This window comes from Sus scrofa, chromosome 13 (assembly GCF_054392235.1).
Source record: "Sus scrofa isolate SSC_HxYL_T2T_F1_AM1 chromosome 13, Sscrofa_HxYL_maternal_Yorkshire_Landrace_v2.0, whole genome shotgun sequence".
NCBI lineage: Eukaryota > Metazoa > Chordata > Mammalia > Artiodactyla > Suidae > Sus > Sus scrofa.
Window position 1 is genome coordinate 20,153,918 of NC_139395.1, and position 25,483 is coordinate 20,179,400.

Sequence of the window (25,483 nt, forward strand, 5' to 3'; positions counted from 1 at the left end):
ACCACAAGCAATATTGTAATTTCTGTTTGAATGATTCCCTTCCCTCTAAAAGGCAGGTCAATGAAAATATTCACAGCTAAGCTTTCCAAATTGTGAAATTATGTAAATGACGGTGGGGTTGTTTATTATTTTGGAAATAAAACCCCATCAATAAAACCTAGGCATGGGCCACATTTTCCTAACTTAACAGGAAGTTCTAATAAGACATAGCTAAACCACTTCTAAATGGCTTTACGATTTAGATAAGATTCTCTATTGCAATGGGAATCAGCATTGAAAAATACTTTACAGCCCATAAAACCATCAGAAACAGAATAAAAGAAACAGAACTAGATATTCAGTCATAAATGCAAATTGACTCTCAACAGTCCATCTGCTCAAATACGCTCCTCACTTCCTTGTGGGTCCTCAGTGGAGCAGATTATTAAGGTCAATAAGCATACTAATGATTCAGCTGAAGTAATTTAAAAAAAAAAATCTACCTCGACATTCCACATGAGCAAAATGTGTGTTAACTAAACCAAACTGAATTAAGCCAATTTTTTAAAGCCGCAGTCTAGAAGGAACCCATGTCACACACAGGCTACAGTTCTTTGAATAAAAATATTCGGTGCTTTCGCTGCAAGGTAAACAAAGGATGCCAAGCAATTTTTCCAACCCCACGTATGCATTATTTACCTTTGGCCTGGGCAGCAGAGCTATGCGAATAACCCAGAGACAGCAAGGCCATTTCTATCAGCTGGTTGAAAAGCATATCCTTTCTCACCAATACAAATTCCGCATGCTCCTCCTTGCAATCATATTCGATGGCATTTTCATAATGTTCCACCACGCAGAAAACTGGTAGCATGGTTCCTATCACGAGGACGGGGAAAAAGAGACGCAAACCAACAATCTTCAGAAATACAGTCTGGGGGGAAGAAAAACTAAGCCATGAAAATAAATCTTCACCACTGTGAGAGAAGCAGAGTCTGTGTTTCCAAGGCAGTACAGGGCACAGAGATACAGGCAGGCATACACAAACATATACATTCTTTTATTTTCATTTTTTTAAGTTGGAAGAGAAATACTGAAATAGAATGTGAACTTGGCCCTAAGGTAACATGGACCCTGTTTTAATTTTAACAGTGCATTTTCCAAAATCAATTAATGCAGAATTAACCTTTCTGATCAAATCATAAGGCTGACGAGAGATGGGTAAGTGTCTCGTCTGATCTGCTGTGAGTGGTACCCAGCATGCAAACGTAACTCACTATGCTTGTCCTTCATGCTTCCTACGAGCTTTTGCCAATATTAAAGTTTCCCTGTTTGTGTCCAAACAAATTATCTTTGACTATAAAACTATTAACATTTTCTCCCTTTTTTAAGACACTGACCTCAATGATTCCATAAAAGAAACACAAAACTTAACCAAACTGATATTCAAAATATGATTTCAATATGTGCATAATGTAGATTAATATGATTTTTTGATGGCTACTCATTTAATCCACCTGACTCAAAAGATTTCACAGTAACCGTACATCTTTACAATTAACCATCTCTGTTAGAGTAAATGGGACAAACATGAGAGAAAAGGAAAGTGTTCCCCATTAGGACATCCTAGGATAAAGGAATCTGCAGGAACTTGATGGGTTCTCTATTTACTGTAAGCCAATGTAATAAGTCAGTAGCCACATGATTAATAAACATAGGCCACACCACTGTGAGAAGAGAGGGTTTCTAGAAACAGGCATCACGGAATGCTGTAGGACCCAAGGTATTTACGCAGCGCACTGTCAGGCTTCCAATGATAAACGGAAAAGGGTTAAAAGCAGGTGCATCTGAACTGTACTATGGCAAACTGCCAGGAGGGTATCATCTTTAGCATAAATGATGACAAGGGTTACTTTAACAGGGCACCCAGGATCCCCAATTAGTCCACTAACATTAATGCCTCTATAATCTCTGCCCTCTGGACTCACAGAATCCAACCAACTTCTGAAGATGTCTCGTGCATGCCGAGCAGAGCGAAAAAATCAGGATTTCCTCCTGACACCAGAGATGCCCTTTCAGAAAGGCTCTTTTTCCTTGTTTCTGCTGAACAAAGCTGGCAGTAAAAGCGGCTACATTTTTCTCAAGTGCATCTACACCACAGCTTTAGTCAACTGTTCACAAGAGATTCTAGCTCTGACAAACAAACCCCTTTAGGTTTACTTAGAAAAGCTCACAAACTCATTTGGAGGTACCCAACAGGCTAGGCATGAAAAACACGCCATGGAGCTTGCCAATATTCTTGTCACTCATTCAGCTGTTTTATACCAGAGAGAGAACCTGTCAGGGATCAGAAGAAGACTGGGGAAGACCCCAGCAAAAACAGCGATATGCAAACCAGTGATTTCTTCCTTGGCGTGAAGGCGCTTTGGCAAAATCTCCTAAACAAATAAACAAAAACATTCAACCCCTTTTTCTTCAGGTGTGCTTTCCCTTCTCGGCCACAATTTGTATCTAGCTCTCGTCAAACAGAAACCATGCCCATGAAAAATAAGAGTAAAATACGCTACCACCAGCACCAGAAGACTGTAGCAATTTTGTGGTTTGAAGTAAGGAAAGAACCCTCTTCAATTAAACTGCTTTTTAAAAAATGTCACTATGAAGCAATACTTAAAAAAAAAAAAAAAAAAAAAAAAGAAGAAGCAGCACTTGAGCAGGAAGTGAAATTACTGTACTTTGGTTTCTCCTCCCCCTATCCTGATATCTTCAAAGAGCTGGGTTACTAGTACAACAAAAACATATGCATTGATTTTCCCTCTTTTAGAATGATATAGACGTGTTCTGTCCAATGGTGCTCCTTAGACCTATGAAATAACTGTAAGCTTTTTAAAGTATTAAAATATATGAGAGTTATATGGGATTTTATTTAGAAGGACCCCATTAGATCATTAAGGTGGCTATGGATAAAGTGACAACAGTATTGTTTGACTCCAAATCTAGCTGCTAAATCTTGAGCAAACTGTCACGCTGTTCTCCTGATACTGGGAATAAAGCTGAACAGGAGCCTTCTCTGAACTGTCTGATTATTTAGGCGAGTGTTTGGCCAGACTTCCAACTCCAGCAACTTCATAACCTTCCAGCCTGAAAAGGGGAGTGCGCTGGTCACTGCTGAATGCTAAAAATACCACATGATTTAAACCTGGAGGCAGTCTTAGAAGCTTTTGCTGAAGGTTTATGAGCCTGTGTAAACAGCACGTCTGCCATAAGGAGCAGTGAAGTCTGTAGAATCCTTGTTTAAAACTGTCCTGGCATTAAAGTTTGCTGTGCAAATATCACATAATACCAGAGACAGCTGAAATCTCCTATTTAGGAATTTATGGAACTTATATGTTTGCAGGCGTCAGAAAGTCTTTTTTATAGAGCCCCAGTGCTTCACGGTACAATATTAATGCACTCTGTTTGAAAAGCCATAATAAATTATATTTTTAATGCTCTTACCCTGGCTTTCTTAAGATGCATACATTCTTGGCAAACAATCAATAAATAGGGTAATCATGAGTAGAGGCCAAAGAATTTGCTGAAGTGCTGTTTTTCCATTTTTAATAGATAAAGATCTAACAATACGGACTGCTGTGTCTGTTCATTTCAGGATCAATATATTCTTTGTTTTCACCAAACCAAGGAAAAAATAAATGATTGTATGATAAATGTTATGCATCAAACACAATGAAATTCCTCTGACTGCTAACTTTATCTACTTAATATTCTTGGTTGCTACAATATGGCATTTTTTATCCTTTGCTTTAGCAAATGTAAGGAAAATCTGAACCCTATATACAACTATTCAGAGACAAATAAAGACCTTCTAAGGCATGCACATTATGCCCAGGACAGGCACTGATTTATAAAAAACAACAGTGCTGAATGCAAAGTTGTTAAACTTCATCAATGTGATATAAAATTGGTAGCAGAATCACACAGCTACAGATCCTTTTTTATAAACTTGACTAAATCTGCCTTTATTTTATCAAAAAATACCCAATGACAGCAAAAGGGAAACACTAGAATCATCAGGTTTTTTCTCTGCTAAATAATGAATTTGCTCTTATAAGAAAACAAACCACAAAACAATGACATCACAAAACTTCTACATTACAGAAGACTTCCATTATCTGGGAAACTGCTTTACAACTAGTAAGCCTATGAAAAAGCCAGGCAGGTCCTCAAACAATTTAAGTGACTTATTCTTAATCAGGGTTAGTTTCAGAAAAATCCACCTATATATCCTCTACTACAGTTAACATCTTATCAATAGAAACCTTGTGTAACTGAGACCATTATATTTAATTCAGTTCTGATCCATAACACCCAAAGACTCCAGTCTATAATAGAGTCAGAAGCTCCGATCAACAGAGCCTACACTTTCAAACATGACTGATACTATGGCCAGAAACTGTCACTACTTTCAGATGAGAAAGAGAATCAAGGAAAAGAATAGACAAAGACTGGTTCTGCCTCTCTACCCCGACACCAAGTGGCCTTGGGTGGACACAGGGCTTGCAGCTTTCTAGGATTTGGCTTGAAGTATTTACCTTTCCTAAGGTTGCTTTTCATCAGATGGCCCGAGTGTTTTAAAGGCACTCCCTGCATTTTTGCACCTGTGCTCCCAAGCCTTCCTCTTCCTAGTGGGCTCCCGTTCTGCTCCAGGCGGGCAATCTTGGCTGGTGGACCCTTCGGATCACTCACATTGTTAGACATTTCTGAATGTTCTTTCCCCTGAGTTGCCTCGTTCAAATGATCCATACTCAGTTACTCTGTAAAGATCACCTGCCAGAATTTAAAAAGAAGACATGTTATAATTGGCGGGGGGGGGGGGGGGGGGGGGGCCTCTGCATCTCTCTCATTTTGTAGGTATAATACCATGTAAATGTTTTATCCCTGGGTATTTCTCTCCACAAATACAATGTATTTGTAAAACTGCTTAACTAGATATATAATATAATGCAGATGTTGCTATATTTCAAGATCACAGCATTATATTTCCACTCAAGTTAACAGAATAATTTGTGGAAATTGTACCAACACACGTGAACAAAAAGGTAATTTATCACCTACCAGCAAAACTACATGGGGGGGAAATAGGCTTACTTTTACCACAAGAATTGCTACAAGCATAGCTAAAAAGAAAATAGCACATTGTTTTTATGTAGTCCAAATTTTTAAAAGGTAGAAACTTATTAGAGAACAAAGTAACACTTTCATCAAAGATGGAAACATGATCACAGCCCAAAATGTTAGATCTGATGTCTGTTTATATTTTCATACACAACTTAATTCTTAGAAAAAACACATTATATATATATATATATTATGTTACATATATACACTATCTTAAAAGTAGGAAGCAAACATCTGCTTTTTAAACTCTGTTGGCTTTTTGGGTTAATTTGTAGAAAAAGTTTTCTACTGTCAAAGTATCGAGAGTTACATGACCTGTTTTAAAGATTTAGTCAAGTCTTGCCTCAAACATGATTGGATCATTCTACCTCTAAGCAAATGGCTAGAAGTGGAGGCTTTCTTCCAATAGTCCCAGTACTGAGGTGTTACAAATCAAATGCCTTAGAGTTAATATTTAGATGTCCTTTAGTGATAGAATGCTATTAGCAACTTAAATAGCAAAAGACCCGAAAATATTTTGTAATACACACATCAGATTGAAGTGTTAAACTTGCTTTTTAAAAAAATCTTGATAATTTTGGTAAAACACAACTGCCAGTGTTCAAACATAATTTCAGCGTGCAATGAAGTCAACGTCTTAGTTAACCTCAGAAAAAATTAACAGATAATTATTTTCAGTTGCATTCTACACTGGACATCAATTTTCATACTGTTTATAATAATTAGTATGTTATCAAAATTGCTTCTAAAATACAGTTGTAACTAGTATCGATAAGAATAGGCAAGTAGAATTATTTTATGACCTTTCAGGGTACTTGTACTGAGTTTACCAGTACTAAGGAAAAGGGGATAAATTTAAGAAAAGCTAGAAAAATATGATAATTATCACTTCCCTCCAGCTGTCTGGTAATTTGACATATCTCCCACGTAAGTGTAAGTGTGTATGTGTGTATACATACATATATCTAAAATACTGAAAAAGGTGTTGAGATCCAGATCTGAAAGCTAGCTTATATTATTAGCATGGCCTTTCTGTAAGCATTTTCCCCCTCTGTTTTACTCTGTCCATTATAATCAAGGAATGAGGTGATCGGAAGGGGGGAGCAATAGTAATCTGCAGGATTAAAAGCAGCCTTAAGAATGTCCATTGAAGAACTATAAAGTTAGAGAAATAATGGCTATTTATCCTTGTACTGCAGGGTGGCACACTGACACTAAAGGTTTATCGTTGATCGAGGTCCCATCTGTTTTTGGTTATGAGGTTCATTAACAATAAATGTGCCTCTTTTAACCACTTTTTATCAAGATTACTCTTTTCCATCATATTAAACTGTAGTCTAAAGCCAAAACTAGTGGTGATTATTAACTTATTCAAAACACTCTTTATAATGCTTTATGTGGATTATAATACAGGGCTTCTTTTCCCCAAATTGCTTGCCTTTCCCTAGAGCAGAAGATGAATTTTAAAACATATGATTTGAAAAGAAAATACTTAACCCATGGGGCAATTTAAGGGGAGGGGGCAAGAGGAGTAGACAACAGCATCAAAGTTAATGCTACAAAACATATTAAGTAGTCATGAGGCTTAACAGCATTATAAGCTGTACAGTAAGTGAAACTGATAGATGATAATTTAGTTAATGTATTGACAATCAGAACATCATATAGGTCATGCAAAATTGTCCTTTGAATACCCACCTAGAAGCAACTATTAAACAGTCATCTTGTAAAAAGCTTTAGATTATAAAGCAAAATTACATGCACATAAAACACCCAATTTACTCATTTAAACTCTATGCCCAAGGCTAAAGTTCACCAAACCTGAGTTTGGAATTGCAAAGAGCAACCTCCATGGGCCTGCTGGACTGACAGCACAGGATCTAACTAAAGCCTCAACAGATGCCAGGCTGAAGTTTCTTTTGAGTTGCACATTTTAAAAACCCACTTTATTGTAACGTCTGGCTGGTATGTAGGAAACAGGCTACTTTTCTCAAAACCCCAGTTCCCTCTCCATAAACGAAGTCCATATATGATAATTCACAAATTAAACAGTGAACTCAGACACAGCAATTACTTCCTTGAAAAAGAAAAAGCATGAAATTCCAGTTTCAAGAACCTATTTTTTTTGCAGTGTAGGGAGCCTTTTCAACGAGTTCCATGCTGGACCGCCTCCCTCGCCCCCTCAGAACCCCATAATCACATTTTAAGAGATTGTGCCCTTATCCATTCCATATGGCCGGCACAATCCAGGCCAAGCTTTCACTGTGACCTTTTAAAGAGACAAAGAAGCAAAGTACTATCTAGAAACAGAAACACTGCAGTTTTACTGAGTGAAATTAGCAAAACCGACCTGAAACTCACCACTTCAAAACTTGACAGCATATAAATAACAAAAACAAAGGAGATTTCCTTTGCAGCCCGGGTTCTTGAAGAGAAGTTCAAGACTGATGTTTTCTATGTCCTTTTTTTTTTTTAATTAAAAAAAAAAAAAAAAAAAGCAGCAGCAGACCTGAAGGCGACTTCCCCTGAAATTGTATTATTTTCTCTTCCCCTACCCCCGCCCCCCCTAAACGGGGGAAGGGCAGAAACAAGCGTCTAGAAGAGTAGCCATGGGAGAGGGGGGTTAAAAAAAAAATCGCAATTCGTAAAACAACATATATGGTTTGTAAAATGTCTAACCTCAGACAACTGGGTTTTCGATGGGGGAGGAGGGGAGAGTGGGAGGCAGGGAGGAGGGAGAAGATAAAATTGATCTGACAAGTGATTCCTTGGGGGGGAAATCGTAAAAACAAAGCAAAACCCGTTATGAGCGGTACACTGTGGTGGTGCTGGGGAGGCGAGGTGGCGAGTGGAGATTCTCTTAAAAAGAAAAAAAAAAAGAAAAAAAAAAAATCACTGCGGACAAGGTCTCCAGAAAGGCAAGAAAGGTCCCTTCGATTCCCTCCCTCCCTCCTGCTCGCTGGGGTTCTTCGGTGTGAGGACAGAAAGTCTACTTCTGGCTGTCACTTGCAATATTATTCTCCAGTCACCCCAGAGAACGCAGGGAGGGGAAGGCCGGCTCGGCTCCCCTCCGATTGCCCCCGCCCCCTCCCCAACAATTGCGACTGATATTAACAAACCTTAAACTTTCTTCCCACAGCCTCGCGCCCCCAACCAGGGCATCTACAGCCGGGCTGCGAGGGTGGGGGGCAGTAGGTCGCGGAAAAAGCCCCGGAAAGGCACTAAAATGCCACTTTTGACTCGGCCCTCGCTGACGACAGCTCCGAGGACCCCCTCCCTGCCCATGGACGCGGGGCTGCGAGCGTCTGGGGAGCCAAGAGAGTGAGGCCGAGAAAGAGGGCTGGGGGGAGGGGAGGGGAGGGGGATCGGAAGGCACCCCAGCCGCCTCTGCCGCCACCGACTCCCCGCCCCCTCCCCCCAAAAGTCGCCGAGCTCTCACTCAGCCGGAGTCCGAGGTAAACAACGAGCCCCACAATGGCACTGGGACTTGGTGGGGAAAGAGAGCCAGAAACCCAGACACAAGTGAGCAGGAGTTTCCCGAAAGCGGAGGAGGGGGGTGCGGGCGCCCCCCCCCGGAGTCGCCTGGGCCCCCGGGCGGGCTAGAGGGCAGCCGCGGCTGCTGCGGTGGCGACGAGGCCGGCGGTCGCCGGGTGGCCCCGGGAGCGGCGCGCGCGCGGCGGTGAGTGTGCGTGCGGGCGGGCGCCGGTCCCCGGACGGGGCCGCTCCGCTCTCCCCCTCGCCGCCGGCGCTGCCCCCATCAAATTCGGAGCGGACTCCTCCCGGCCGCGGTGGCCGCCGCCGCCGCGCCCCGCTCGGCTTCACGCGTCCGCTCGGGCTGCAGCCCTCCGCGCCGCTGCTGCCGCCGCTGCTGCTGCTGCCGCCGCCGCCGCCGCTGTGGCTGCCTCTTCTTCCTCCTCCTCATTTTAATACACAATCACCCCGCTCGCAGCCCCAGCCCCGAGCACGCAGCCTCCTCCGGGCCGCCCGCCGCCGCCCCGAGCCCTTCCCCAGCGGGGCCGGCTCCGCCGCCGCGTCCGGGGAGCGGGAGCGAGCGAGCGAGTGGCGGCGGTGGCGGAGGGGGCGGGAGAGGAGGAGGAAGGGGTGCGGAGCGGAGGAGGAAGGCGGCGGGGGGGGCAGGGTGCACGGAGCAGGCGGAAAAGGGATGGGGATTAAAACCCGGGCTGGAGGGCCGGGATTGGGGGAGGGGGCGGGGGCGGCGAGTTAAAAAGCAGCTAGAGGAGTAACTAGTGAATGAGTGCGGGGAGGGGGAGCGCACGATTTCCGGCCCCGGGCGCGCAAGAATTTGTAATGAGCTTGATTAGAGTGAGGCGGCCCGACGTTTATTACACACAATACCCAGAATAACAGGGCGCCGCGCGCGGGCCGGCGCCGGCCGCCGGGCGCGCGGGGAGGAGGCGGGGGCTGCCCGGGCCGCCGCGGCCGCCGGGCGCGCGGGGAGGGCGGCGCGGCGCGCGGGTGGCGGGGGCAGGTGTGCGTGGCTGCCGCGCGGGAGGAGAGGCAGGGCCGGGGCGGGGTAGGAAAGTGATGGGGCGGAGGGGGCGAGGGCCGGGGGAAACTAACCACCCACCCGCGCGCCACAAAAGCCACCGAAAGGAATACGTCGGGAGCGTCGCGGGCGGACACCCGGGGGACAAGCGAGCAGGGAGGGCTCAGGGCCCGCGGTAGAGGGGCCCGAGCGGGTAGGTGACGGGCGCTGAGTACCGAGGCTAGGGGACTTCAGGAAGTGGCTGAAGGGGACTGTCTGGAGGTCCAGCTCTTCTGAGACCCGCGGAGAGTGCACCAGCGTTTGCAGAGGAATAGAGGCCACGATCCCCGAAACGCTCTGGCGAATATTTATCCCCAAAGGAGGGGGAATCCTAAACTATTAAGAGCCAACGATCAAAAAAGATGAGTAAGAGCCTTTCTGTGCCAGTTAGAGCTAGATTCAAAACTCCCTCACTTCCGAACCAGGGAACACGTTGGAGGAAGAAATACAGGGCCCACAGTGGCCGAGTTAACAAAATTTGGGTCACTTGAAAGAGACCTGACTAGTTATTACAAAGGAAAAGATGCCACCATTCTTAATTTACACCCGGTGAAAGACAGGAAAGTTAGGGTGGGTAAGTACCTCCGTTGTAGCAATAAATATTTCTGTAATCTTAGGTAAATTACCCAGGTAGATAAAGGGTCATTAGCACATAAGTATGATCCTCTTATTTAGATAATCTATTAAATATTGTTCCTGTAAAAATGAAGAGCATTACAGTCTCGCCCAAAATAAAGATGCAGCGTTTATCGGTTAGGTTTTAGTATTAACATCTTAGAGCCCCGAAGGCAGTTAATCATTAAATGAAAACAAAAATGTTATAAGAATTATTTTTCAGAATACACTAGGAGGGAAAAGAGAAAAATCAGTCAGATAAACATTTTGTTACACATAAAAAAGCAACAAGTTAGCACAAGTAGTGAGATAAGAGGAAAATATGCAAATGAAGCTCTTTAAAGCTACCAATACACTCTTAGACACTGTGTACATTAGAAATCTAAGAAAAGCAGAAGATAAAGTATAGGAAATAATGGCCTCCTGGGGAGGACAAGTTTAGGAGAAACACAATGAAAATAAATCACTCTAATGGCACCCACGTTTCACCCACAAACCAGAAAGGTTAGTCAAAATCAAGGAAGGCAACAGTGAATCTTGGCACATATAAACACAAGCCTAGAGCGAAAGAAAAAATGTGATAGTAAAACACAAAACACAGCATCAAAAACAAGATAATAAATATAATGCAATCTTGACTACGAAGCGCAAATGATACCACATTTTTAAAAGCTGAAATGTGGGCAAGTATGGAGGAGTGCATTTTAATTACAGTATAAGAAATACAATCACTGGTGTCAGAGTTGCTATTGTGGATGGAAGTACTTATTTTTTTAAAGATGTTGGAAATTTAAAAGAAAAACATGGATAACAATCAATTATCTCTATAATGACAATGATTTTTACAATATGATAGGTTAAATTAGGAATTTCCAAGATGTATGTTTTAATAGTTGCTTCAGACTGATGATGCCTGAAATGTTTTCTCCAAATCTGCCTGATTTTCAGTAAGGAGAGTGCATTCTAGTATCACACTGTACAAATTTACAAACAATAGCAACATTTAAAAATAGAGAAAATCTGTGGTGGACTACAAAAAATCATTTATCCATGCAAATTCAACTCAAGTTGAATGTTTGGGAAAAAAAAAAAAAGTTGTTGGGCAAAACAAAATCAGAGCAAAGAGAAAAGACCAAAAAGGGACTACTGAAAATATCAGTATTAAGACACAATAGAAAAAAATATTGTAAATGATGGTTATCCCATTATTTATACAAATAAATAAGACAGAAAGCTTCCTGACTGCCTTAGCCTCCTAATGACCTGGCTAATGATAATATAATGCGGGAATGAAAATATTAATTTTTAAATTTGAATAGCACCTTTTATCCAGGAATTACAAACTAATTCTCCAACACGAAACCTAAAAATGTGCGAGGAAGATGGACATGATAAATAGAATAAAATTAGGATAAAAATATCTAATAATGACTATACTGTTAAAAAAGATAAGAGTACACTGATGAACTTTCCATATATTACCCTTTTAGAGAAGTCATTATAACCACTTGAGCACTGTCCAGTATAAACCCAAGATAAAATCAAAAAGAAGAAAAGAAAGGTAATTAGGAAAATACCCCTTTATAGGCATATGTGAAAATAAGCTGTCATGATGGAGGGGGAAAAAACATCAATTTATTCTACACAGGCATCTTATATTTGACAATGAAGATGCAAGCAAGTATTGAAAAAAGTTAAAACAAAATGAACTTTATAAATCTACCTATCAAAATAGAAAATCTCAGGAACATGAAATATTGCAAGCCAAATACATGAACTATTTAACATGTGGATGTACAGTTAAAACAGAGTGCATCAATTTTTTATCACATGAAAAGGCATTCAGGCTGGCTACATAAAGGTAGCAGAGATAAAACACTGTAACAGATATACAAGGTTTTGTCTTTGTTTTTTTTTTAAAAAACCTAATAATAAAAGTTCTACTGCATGTTTCAGATGGCACCGTATTAAGATAAATATGCAGGCAGATATCCGAAAGCATTAAAACACATTCAGAGTTCTGAATAGCACATACATTTGTAATAAACAGAGAAAGCATTTAGAATCTGAACGCTTTTAAGATATGGCAACTCCGCCAGTGACTGCTTTAGCAAAGCAATGCTTACCACCATAGCACTTTCTAAGGACGTGGTGGGGTTGTTTTTTTTTTGTTTTGTTTTTTGTTTTTCATCTTTTTAAATTCAAATACTGTTGGCTATCTCTCTATACTCTTAAAGCAGCACATTTTACATAACATATTGCTCTTTTTGTCGTGTCAACTCTTTGTTTTTTGGCTTTAGCTGCAGGTGGTGTTTTCCATATATGAATTTCTGGGAATACGGTCTGTGTTGGCCATATAAGAATGTCTCTTTGAGCCATATGTTCTGCTGTCATATGTCTCATTTTGTCTGTCTGGGATGTCAGGACTGATTTCCACATCGTTTCTTGAATGGACCAAATACAAATGTGTAAGAGAAGAGAGGAAAAAACTGGGGCTGGGGCCCAAACAACTTTGTCAAAACATATATTGGAGAGGAAATGCAATATCCTGTAAACATTCGCACCCTTCTTCTCACATCTTATCTGTGACTGACATCATCACAACTGCACAGCTTCGGAAAGGATCTATTTGAACAAGTTCAGAAGTTTGCAGTGTGTACGTGCATGCAGTTGAATCAGATAGACCCCATATCTCTGGACATCTTGGCATGGCACATGGCAGCTGTCCTGCTCTGAGAGCTCTGGGTCTCACAGCTGGCCTGACCTAGCCTAGAACTTGGGAAAGGGAGGCCATCTGAAGCTTTTCCTGCTTAGTGAATAAACACAACTCTGATTAAACTTTCCCACTAAACTTACCAGAAGGTATGGTCCCCATTTTATACTCCCATAGCCTGTGGCACTTCTCCTTTGTCCCAGTTATCATCAATGAACAATTTGGCTAATTACTGGCTTAATAAATATCTCCCATAGTAGACCGTAATCCCTGTGAGAGAAGAGACTCTCTTGCTCACTGCCATAGTATCAGGAATTCATACAACACCCTTGCAATATTTACATTATGAATAAATAAATGACAGCCCAAAGCTCACAGTGTCACTTGTAACCAACTTCCACCCTTAATTGTAATGACAATCCCTTTTAGAGACTGCCAAAGTTAGATGGCGTCAATGGAAGGTGGTGTGTGTCTACATCATTTAAATTTGAATTAATTGAAATTACATAAAATTGATGATTTAGTTCCTCAGTCACATTTCAAGTGTCCAATAGCCCCATGTGACTTGAGGCTATCCTATGAGACAGGGCAGATGATAGAACACTTCCATCATCACAGAGAGTTCTATTGGACAGCACTTACCTGGGGAACTTCTATATAAGACAGCTAAGTGAATCTGGGACCTAGTCAGGAGTATTAGAGGGGCTGAATGGCTCTCAGACATTCTAATGATGTCCAAATTGAAGTCATTTTCCATTTTAGAATGAGCCCATAGATCTGCAAAGTTGCAGGGAATGAGACTTGTATGCCGCTGCACACAAATTTAAGACAACTTTCTAGACCTTTTCTTCGGTATGGGAAGAGGGTCCGATAGTACATTTGGAATAAGATGCACTTACCCCAAATGCTGCTTTCTATGAACACTTCAGTAGCTGATAGGTGAGGCTGAAAGCCACACAATCATTCCCTACCCTCTCTCCCACCCCCACATTAAATAAGCATAGTTGCCATTAGAAATGGCTTTTTTGGAAGCTTTAATGTAGATACCTACTCAAACTGGGAGGACATCCAAATACCAAACAAATAATGGCGTACTGCAGAAAATAATAGCAGAAAGCTTGAATATGTTTCAGGAGAGATAAAAGTGAAATAATAATGAGCTCTAAATATGGGGCTTAAGATTTCCTTGTTTTTGTTTTTTCCCTAAGAAGTGGGGTTTCAGCTATAGCCAGATAGTGATCGAAAGTTGTTTCCTAATTACTTTAAGGTGGATGTGAATACCTGTTGGTAATTTGGATTATGGTTTTACTACACAAAGGTCATTATTAAAGCTAAGAAAGGTCAATGTTTAAGTTAGTTTGGGGAAAGATGGCTATGGGAAATGAATAGCCGTTATTGTTGGCTTCTAGAACCTGATGGGATAATCCTGGCCTTTTACTGAGAAATATTATTATTTTTTTTAAAGCAAGAACTTACTGGACAAGATTTTAAAAAAGCTAGTTTCCTTCCATAGATGTTAGTGTGGATCATAACCTTGATATAAGGCACAACTGAAGTAATTCCATCAAAGTTGCTAGTGATAGCTGCCAAAATTGAGTAGGGAGGGGGCAGTGTTCCTGCAATGCTGTTGAGACCTCCATGGAGCTATTACCAGCAAATTAGTTGAGAGTTTCAGGTTGCCTTATTCCCCCACCCCCACTGCATTGCTTCTAGAATGCTCATCAGCCCTCCTCCTTCTCACCTGGGGACCTCCCTTCTGCCACATCCTTTAATAAGCAGCTTGACTGCACCTCTTCTGCCCATGAAGCCTTCTCTAGCTATTAGCTACTTCCTTCTCAATGCCCCATCCCACCTCTGCCCTTCAGTGTGGCATTTCATATTTATAGGTCTGCTCCTTTCAACTGCAAGTCTGTTGGTATCTTAAGGGTGGACTCATGTCTGTATTCCTGGAGTCTCTCCCAGCACCTGCTATTTCAGGGAAAGGAATCCAAGAATTGTTTTTATGAGTGTTGGTAAGAATCTTACAAAGAGTCTTGCAACCTTAGGCAGTAATGTCAGGTGTGGGATGGAAGTTTGGTAGCTCTTCAAATCTGTTGCATGTTAATATCACCTGAGAGCTACTTCAACAACCCAGATGTCCAGACTGCACCCTACTGCCAAGGGTAGGAGTCAGCTATGTGGTGGTTTAGAGCTTCCAAGGTGATTCCAAGTACAGCTAAGTTTGGCATCCATTGGGTTAGGTAATGTTTTGGAGACAGGAAATCAAATATACCTGCTATGATATCCCACTTCCTCATGTGAAGTTTTTAACCCAAATCCTGGGATCACTTGGAAAAGTTAAGGCTGTTCTGGGAATCAGCACTCACCCTAGATACAAGAAATGTACATGCAGGCAAGCTGCTTGTTTGAAACAAACAAACAAACAAAGGTAGGGGCGGGGAGGGGTCAAACTATTAGATCAGTGATTTGGTGAGGAAAAGTATACTGTTTGAGGAACTACTGGGATAAATCAGCATTTGGGCACTTGCTTGAGATTTACTGGGGTGCCAGAAATCCTGTGCAAGTATATGATTTATCATCGCAGACATAAGCGACTAACCACAAAATTACACATGAAAGCAAAGTTCCAAAACCAGTCTATTATTTACTGGAGCCAGAACCATCCCAGTTTTCTCTAATTCTTTTTTTTTTTTTTTGTTAACATAGTTGAGCAGGATTTTTCTCCCCCCATATTTCAACCTTGAGTGGGATTCCCTTTGAAACAGATGAAAACTGTTCGTTTCTAGACTTAGTCATTGCACATAAGCAGAAGAGAAGCATTCACATTGCCCATGCCCAAGAGCCAAGGGCAGGGCACCACAGCCCTAGCTACTGTGCTGCTCTCAGGAAGCTCGGGAGATTGTAATTCCAATGAATTTAAACAGCAACCATTCCTAATCAACCTTTAGCCAAGACATATCAACCAAATCTTCTTAGTGATGTGAATGTTATTGCTAATCTTTTCTGGCTTACTTGAAGGAAAAAACAGTTTGAGGTTACAACAGACCTGAATCCTGGTCCAGACTGGGGGCGGGGGTGGTTACCAGCCAAGGGCAATATCTGATAGCGCTGTGCCCATCTCTGCAAAGCAGTAGACCAGGTCATCAGGAAGAAAAGCCACACCAGAAACAATTGCAACACATCTGGACAATAATTAAATATCCTTATAATACTTGAAATTTGTTGAAGCAAAGGAGAGGATTCAAAACACAAAAGCACGTCCTCTTTGTGATGATGGGAAGGATTTTGAAGAGACTTTGGAACTGGTTGCATGAATGTGAATGTAATTAAGGGCACCAAATTGTATATTTACAAATTGTCAAAATGGCATATTTTAGGGTATGTATCTTTTAAGCCAATTAAAAAAACCTTAAAACAACAAAATTAAAGCAAATCAATCTTTCATCTATTCCTAAGATTGGAGACATATAGTACCATGAAAATATCATGCCACACAGGAAAACAATGAGCTATAACACACTGACAACCGTCTCCTAGCCGCCAGCCCTCTACTGTTTGTCCTTACCTGCCATCAGCCCCAGTCCAGTCTATGCTGGATAATTAATTCATATGATGAATTATTACCTGACCCAAGAATAATTAACATGGATTGGTAATTAGAGACCAACATCCCACCCAAAGTAGGTAATGCGATGGTCCTCTGGTGCAAGAAAATGGTTCTCTTTTCAAATTTTCTTCTAGACTATTGTATCTTAGCAAAAGAAGAGAAGGGGTAGACAAAACCCAACAGAGTATCTGAAGTCCAAACATTCTTTTTTGAAATTTTTCAAAAAATGAGTGAAAATGAACCACTCATGAAACATTAGACCCTCGCAGTTAACCACTTTCATGAAGTCCAGACATAGAAGTATAACAACTATATAAATGTAGTTGTTAAGTCAATGTAATAATTTACAAATTATCTTTATGTAAAGACTCTAGACTCTGTTTCTTAGTAAAAGAATATAAATTTTGTTATAAAAAACCCAAAAGGCTCTCCCATTTAATTTTATCAGTCACTTTTTCATGACAGTAATTAAGATTAAAGTGTTTACTTATGCATGAAAATTTGTAATATCTTTTTTATAGTATATTGTCTTATATTCTGCTTCCTATAATCTACTCTTACTGATTTTATATTAGGGACTTTTATACTAATGATGGAGTTTTTAAGGTATTGGAAATTCATATATAAATTGTATTTTATTGAGGTTCATTCCTATGGATATTTCTGATGCATGACTAAAGAATATGAAAACATAGTAGAGTGAAATTAAAATTACATATTTATTGGGTATAAAAGGCTAAGTAAAATCCTAAGAAATAGTTTTACAATATAACTGAAGCTATAACTGAAGCTATAACTGAAGCTATATCCAGTTACCTATTGTGCAGGTGAAGCTTTCTTTACTAGTGTGTTTATTGTGGAATTTAATTCATTAGATAACTAACACGGACTGAAAATATACATGCAAATTTCCAGCTGATATGAAGCAAAAAGTTGATACATGATGCTACAGTATAACTTTAAAAACAGAACTAGTGAGCCTTCAGGCTATTTTTTAATCATTTATTTATTCTGTAAGGACTATTTTCATTTGTATTTAATATATATATAAATACACTTGGGAAACAAACAGCATATTTATGAAAATTTTTGATGGGAAGCAGTTTGTAACTTTTGAGAATGTAATTGCTTAAAAGATGGACAATACTCATTGTTTTATTACCTCAACAACCAAAAACTATACATTCATATTGTATTTAATGAAAATTAAACTTATCTCCCTGTGGAGGTAACGAGACTTTTGAAAATAACTTTTTAGTTCACTTTGCACAAAGGGGTTTTGTCACTAAGAATTTACAACACTGTGAGCTAGTGTAAAGTCATCTTTGTGGCTAGCATATGCTGTAGTTTCAGATATAAACCAAATCTTGAAGCATTCTCAGGAGATTTGGAAAATCCAATTGTTTGGCTGACAACTAGTATGAATAAATGTATGTATAATATACATATAACATAACATGATATGTACATTAACAGATACTATTTGCATGTTTTCCAAGAGAATATTACACAATTAAAAACTAGTCAACCACAATTTTCACCAGAAATTCTTTAAAACCCAGAGTTACCATGATAGTGCTCTATTATTAAGCAACTCCTACAAAAGAGGATAAATGACATAGCAGGAAAAGAAGTGGAGAAAAGGTGGGAACCCTATATTCGGGTCTTGTTTCTTTCTCTACCAGCTAGAAGAGTGACCCTTTATAAGCCAAGCAGGACCCGGTTCCATATCTACAAAGTGATGGAAAAGAATCTGATCATCTTTAAGACCACATAAAAAAGTCTCTGCCCTTAAATTTAATTTAAGGAAATCAAGTTCACTTTAAAGAGCACATAAAGAGATAAGGAAATTTCTCACATGCTACATTAGATGTTTATCTATATATGAGACAGGTGTCAAACAAACAAATTGAAAAAAGAAAAAAAAAAAAAAAAGAAAGAAAAAAACCACTACGGCAAAGGGAAACTTTAACTCACCAGATTCCATCTGTTACATCTGAATTCATGCATAATTGATTATCCATGACTGGTAAGTTCTTTTCTCACTAGCCGACCGCAGTTTTCTAAACATTATGTATTAAACCACTACTAAAGTAGGATACATTTCAGAAACAGCAAGGGCAGAATAAGAATATTTTAAATGAAAAATTACATGCCGGTTAATAATAATACAGCTGACCTATGTTTTAGGGAGAAATTTTAATCATGTGCATATTAAATATTAATAACCTATTCTGTTATTGTTATAATAAGGTTAAGTAGGTTTCCCCATGCTTAAGGAAAGAGGGAGAAGTAGGGATTCAGAATGGTGCAAAAAGATAGAGAGACAGGAGACATAAGGAAAATGTGTCAACAATAAACAAGAGGAAATGAAAAAGAAGGAAAAGATGAAGGTGGAAACTAATCTCTATGTGTCATTATGACTGCCAGAGTACTGGCAAAGAAGCAGCATCCTTTTATTTCAATTTTAATCATTTCTGAATTTTAATACCCGGCTCCTTTTGTAATTCTCCTGGCATTCCCCATATGCCTTCATCCCAGCCAAAACACCAGTGTAAATTAAATGGCAGGCAACCACACCACTGATGAAGGCTCCCCAAAGAACCCACCAGGTGACCAAAAGCAGAAAAAGGTATGTCTACCTTACATCCCTGAGGACCCTGAGCCAATTAACTGGCTGAACGTTCTCTCTTTTCTTTAATTTTGAAAAGAAGGACAGTAGTTAGGTAATCTACAGATAGAGAATCATGAAGAAGAAAAAAAAAAAAAAAAAAGAATAAAGCCAGCCAGTAGTAATACAATAATCAGTGACCATCAGGGCCTGGAAAAATGAGTTTGCTCTCACTGGCACTAAGGAGCATCACATGATTATTTAATTACAGCTCTAATTTTTGTCTCGTGGATGGCAACATATCAACAATTAATAGGGCAAATAGAGGAGACTGTTTTTAAAGAGACAGAATGTGCATGATAATGTAATAGGTCACACAGCAGTTACTGCTTCAGGAATACTTTCTTTTGTGTAACAAAATAGGACTGTCTTACAAACAGCCCTGGACATGAAATAAATTTAAAGAGGAAGTGTCTTTTTCAGAAAACTTTCATAGAATGCCTGGAACTTTTCAGAATGTTTTAACACAACCTAACACAACCCTACCGCAACTTGAGCATCCATTTTTAAGGAATGGAGTGACATAAATACCCTAAATCTCAAAATATTTTTAAACAATGTATATAGCTACAATTTAAAAAATATCTATTTATGCCATAATCATGGCCAATATTTATCCAGCGGGGTCCTGAAAAAAAAAAACAAAACATTATTGTAGGAAAGAACAGATAGAGATCAATCAGATTTGGGCCACTAGTACATAGTATTTTTGGCTCCAGAATATCAGGAAAAAAAAAAATTACATGGTAGTCTATCTGCAAGGACCTCAGGGGAGGGCTCTGTGCTGACTTCAGAACAGGTTGTTACCACAACCAAACACCCAAGGACCATGAACCTAACCAGAGAGACTTCACCTCATCTTCAAGGTCAATGAGGATAAAACAACTCCCAGTGTTACTGTCCAAAAATGACAGACCATATAGCAGAGAAGAAAAGCATTCAAGTATCCAGAAAACTACGGCATGTGTAGATTAAGTGAGCAGACAACTCCAGTGGAAACAGAAAATTAGACAGGAAGGTCTTTTACCACTAAACCATGTCGGCACAAGCTAAATCCATGATTTTATTATTAATTTAATAAGTCTTTAATGTGTGCTCACTACATAAGACACAGAACGCTAACTGCAAAGTTTCTACTATTTTATATAACACAGACATGTACCTTCCTCTGAATTTATTTTTGTAGTTTAAAACCTTGTAGAAATAAATGAGAGCAGCAACTAAAAAATTCACAAGGTGGGCATCCTAATGAATTTTTAAGTGCTGTATTACAAGGTTATAAGGTCAACATATCCAGACTAATCAAGGGAATTCAAATAGTTAACCAACTTGATAGCATTATCTAAGGCAGATTCAGTCCAGTTTTAAACTTCCCCAGTTTCAGTCATCTGTTTTTCTGCCATGCCAGAAGCCAGAGCAAAAACTCAGGCTTTAGATCTGGAAAATAAAATAGTCCTAGAACTACTGCTGTGATCAGTTGCTCAAATGTATCTTAAATATCAGGTTATAGAGAATTGTAAGAAAACATACTATTGGCTGAAGAAACAGTGACTAGAATGATTCCATAAAGAGTAGTATTAAGAGATGCTAAATCAACTCAATAACCTTTTAATGGCTTATGTTGGCCAAAGTCATCACAAAACAAAAATGTAGGCATCTCCAAATACAACGTGGGAAAGCTAAAACTGCTGAGGGACAACAATTTCTAAAGCCACTGGCGAAAGTGATCAAGCCAATACTCATTACAAAGAAAGAAAGAAAAAACAAACAACAAAGAAGAAACATTGAAAATTGAAACACTGAAAATCTGACATCTCTGTGAAAAGTTTTTAAATGAAGCTGCTTTAAGTAGAAAACACTTTGATGATTCTGGACCAAAAATCTGACTCCATACATTCTAAAAGACTATTTTTAAAAGAGTCTAGCAAGCAGCAGCTTGTATGTAAGAGTATACATCATTCTTTTTTAACATGACTGTTAATATACAGTTAACATGTCTCAGAAAAGGCTGTAATTAACTGTCTACTGCTCTAATAACACTAATAAGCGTACAGTATTATTAAAATACAATGACTCCATACAAAGTAAAGCTGTCATTTTTAAACTTTTAAGGTAATGTTCTAAATTGTTTTTGAGTCCTCTTAAACCACCCCAAAGAAAGCCTACCTCTAAGAAAAAAAAAAATTAAAGCACAGTTATTAAAATATTGTTCTTTCTTCCCACAGCCTGGAGAAATCTGTCTAATATTAGACACAACACCTAGGTATCACTTTAGTTGGTGAAAATACAATGAGAGACACTTGGATGATTTTATCAATTCTATATTGATTATTATATCCATTCTTTTAGAATTTAAAACTGTAAGCATTTGAATTGAGTACTTTATTTACCTGGGGAAAGGTCTGCTATATCAGGTATCATCACATAGCCCTGTTGTTAATCCCCAATGATTTCCATTGTCTGGTTCATTGGAACAGGAAAACTCAATTGCATTCAACATCAAACAGCTAATTATGAATACACTATCTTCAAGACTATCTCCATTTCAAAAGATATCTGCATATACTAGGTTCTATTTTATTTATAATAATTATTACAATAAAATATTTATAACATGAAAACTCTTTTACCTTAAAGTCCAAACATTATAAACATTAAAGGGCCAAATTGTCGTTTGCATGCTCTTAACGGCATACAGAAACCACTGAGTAAGACTACAACAGAACCTCTAGCAATCAACTCTACTATATGCCCAGCTTCCTGGAAAACTGCATCTAAAGAATCCCCCTCACACAGATTTCTGATTACTTTTTCTTTAAATATCTCAGGGAAAGAAGATCTAATAATTTCTCCTGGGGGCCCCCTACCACATCGCACCACCCAAAGTAGAATGCGCACTGCAGAATTCTGTTGGTATCTGGTCCCAAATCATCTCTTGCTGAGAAAAAGCAACATCCCAACACAGAGACCTCCCCCCGGTCACTAAATGCTGGTCTCTCCCTGTGGCTACAGCCCTGATTCTCCATATGGAACTAATAGGAACTTTTTCTGGCACTTACCCTCCAAATATCAGAGGCTGCTCTCGGAATCTAGCCCTACAGGAGAGCTCTCAAGAAGTAGTCTTTGATGAGGTGACAATGACGAAGTTCTCTCTGGCACTGCTAGCAAGACAGAAGCATCCCCAAATGAGGTGGTTACCAGTTGCCTGTGAAGCAGCTAGACCATTACTGCAGTTCTGAGGGTACGTCACAAATCAGGTCATAGCTCTGGGTAAAGTCCACCCACTTCACCCGCTACAACGCCCTCCATTTCCTGCACACCTGGGGGGAAAGGGTGTGGGGGGGGAGGGGAAGGGGGGGAATGCAGGTCCTCAGACATCCTAGCAAAGACACAACCAGGTGCAGCCTGACATCTGCTTCTTCTGCAAGCATTTCAGCTTCATTTGGGGGACCTGCACCCAGAGGTGCAGCAAAAATTCACGTAACAATAAGCGGGCTCTCAAATGAGTGATGAGTGTAATAAAATATTGCACAGTTAAATGTTCTATCCAGCAAGATCTTTCCTCCACTGGAAATTGAACCAACTCCTAATGCTGGATTATGAGACACTTCACTACCAAATATCAAATGACTAGACTGAGTAAATTTCAGCCAAATCTAGGGACACAAATGCTGGGGTACCAGTGAACTAATTTTCATCTCTCATAGCTAAACTGGATCACCACATAAACTAAATTACATCCTTGAAAGTCCACTGAAAGAGGTGATTAGAATTTCTATTTACGAACCTTCAGACAGCAACAACTGTGGAAGTGATACAGAATAACTTGAAAGAATAAAAATAGGCCAATATGCCGGAGAAATGCTATGCTACTAAATCTCACCCTGAATATATATACACACAATCTGTATCTATTTACTCTGAAATGAAATGTCTGATCTTAAAAAAGACTTAAAAAAATAAACAGCAAAAGGTACCATTGGCATAAGTTCAAAAGTACTAAATAATGTGTGCTAATGTGTTGATCACACTCTATGAAGATATCAAGTTGAAATAGACTTACCATTGAGAATAGTACTTAGGAACGATCTATAAATTACCATAGTAGACACTTTTTCTTTGGGAGAGATGGAGAAGAGCCTCATGTAACAGATTTGATTTTTATGCTGTATTAAGATCATACTTTGCTCTGATGTTAATATGTGATTAGAGATTGACAACTGTGTGTAGACCACAAATGTAAGAGCTACTTATAGAATGTGAGTAAAAACAAGCATTTTCTCAAGTTCTCAAGTGAACCATAAATTTTGGAATTCTAGTTTAACAGTATCATGATATCTCCAGGGGTCTCCAAAGAGAATTAACTTGCAATTAAAAAAAAAAAAAAAAAAAGCAAATGCATTTAGTATTGTAGAAAAAAAGCTGAAATCCAAGGTTGGCAGATTAAATAAAAGGACAAAGGAGGCAAGAATATTTTCACAGGAAAGCAAACAATATCAATCAATCAATCCATCAATCAATCATTGTGTCCCACTTTATACTAATTTTTGCAGAGCTCCATTAAAAACCGAAACATTCATCTAAGGCTTGGAAAAGAAGACACTTTATCAAAGTTATTATCTAAGTAATCGAATAGTTGAAGTTATCTCTTTGGAACTTTGTAGAGTTAATTTAGTAAATGTACACTTGGATGTGTTTGAACAGCTTTGTCCTGAGTTTGCTCTAAGATGACTATTTTAAGTGGCATGTGGATTCTTTTGGGATTTTGACGTTGGAGGTGAAGTATGTAATGTAAAAATGTACAACGTTTCTTTTAACTGATTCTCACAGGACAGAAATGAGAAGATGAAGTTGCTCTTCTTAAAAGTTGAGTCACTGGGAAATGATAAGAAAACACTTCCCGACCCCTACTTCCAACCAGGAAGAGTCTAAAGCCCTGGATGAGAGTACAGGTAGATATTAAAATGGAGACAGAGCCGTTATTTAGTGGTGACAGGAATATAAATACGTGCACTAACCTATAAACTGGTATTTACTTCAGGAAGGTAAGTAATATTTTTCCTCTGATTGCTGAGCTGTCAGTTTAATGCAGCGTAAATAAACAGTAGGTGCCTGCTAGCTTGAAGTAGGAAGTGTTCATTCCACACGAGGAACAGATTACTGAAGCCTGATGCTCATCATGCTGAAACATAACTTTCATTTTACCAGAAAATACACCCTACCGTGGAGGATTTTTCGTGCCTGATCTATTAATTAACTAAACTCTGTTCTGTCAAAATGTGAACCAATTTGTTAAAATCACCCCAGAGTTTGGGAGTTTGGAAACCAAATCCATTTGAAAAGCAAGAATGACTGTTCTGTAATCTGATCACGAATGCTAAAAATGAATACTTAATATAATAAGCAGAAACTATACAAAACCAAAATAGACAAAGAACATATTTATATATAGAATTTAATAATCTGAGTTACTGAATTGACTCAAAATCCTCCTCCTTTGCTAATTAAAATCAACTGGCACCTTTAATCGTTTGTAACTTTGTGCTGCTTAGGTCTGTTCAATATATACGCTTATTCTGCTCTCTGAAATATCTAAAGGTAAACCATTCATAAAAATCAAATCACATTCCTTAACTGTAATCAAAATATTGCAGAACTCCCCTGAGAGAAGTGGTAAGTTTGAAGATCAAATGATTATACCCTTCCTCCTAACAGCATTCATATAAAAATTTTTTTCCCCCATTTTCTATAGACCACAAAGCTATGATGGTACAGAGCAACTAATGTTCTCCTTATATACAAGCATCCAAGCAAAATATCTGGGCTGGCATCATTTAAAATGGAACTCACCTTATCTAAAAAGGATAAAAGGAGATTTGGGGAGGTTTGGTTTCCATTTAAAACATGAACAAATTCTGATCCTTAATCAGTGGATTGTAAAGGAAAAAGAGGGGTTTAAAAGAGAACATTTTTACATTTGACTACAACATGTCTAGACATAATCTGAAGGTTGATTTCATTCATATGCACTTACTTTATATACTTCGTCAGCCCCAAGTACTAATATAACAAGTCATCTGAGACAACATGTCTTGGAAGAAAAGATGTGTTTGTATAAAGGGCATATCTATCTATATATGGCCCTTCTGGAAATTTACACAGCAGACGAAAAACCACTAG

General features: G+C 39.2%; 1 protein-coding gene across 4 annotated transcripts in view; it reads right to left on the reverse strand.

The window, feature by feature from the left end:
• Positions 1-25,483, reverse strand: part of SATB1 (SATB homeobox 1) — a 100,412-nt gene that overhangs the window by 71,685 nt on the left and 3,244 nt on the right. Inside the window, exons 1-3 of one of the 4 annotated variants that reach the window (XM_003358325.6) lie at positions 22,363-22,532; positions 4,566-4,800; positions 679-855 (exon numbers count right to left, since the gene is read on the reverse strand). In XM_003358325.6, coding sequence (XP_003358373.3) covers positions 679-855; positions 4,566-4,776 — 388 coding nt within the window. In that variant the 5' untranslated portion in view covers positions 4,777-4,800; positions 22,363-22,532. Of the gene's footprint in view, positions 1-678; positions 856-4,565; positions 4,801-7,501; positions 9,048-22,362; positions 22,533-25,483 lie in introns of those variants that run through there. The other 3 variants (XM_084989755.1, XM_084989757.1, XM_084989756.1) reach the window with 3 other exon arrangements.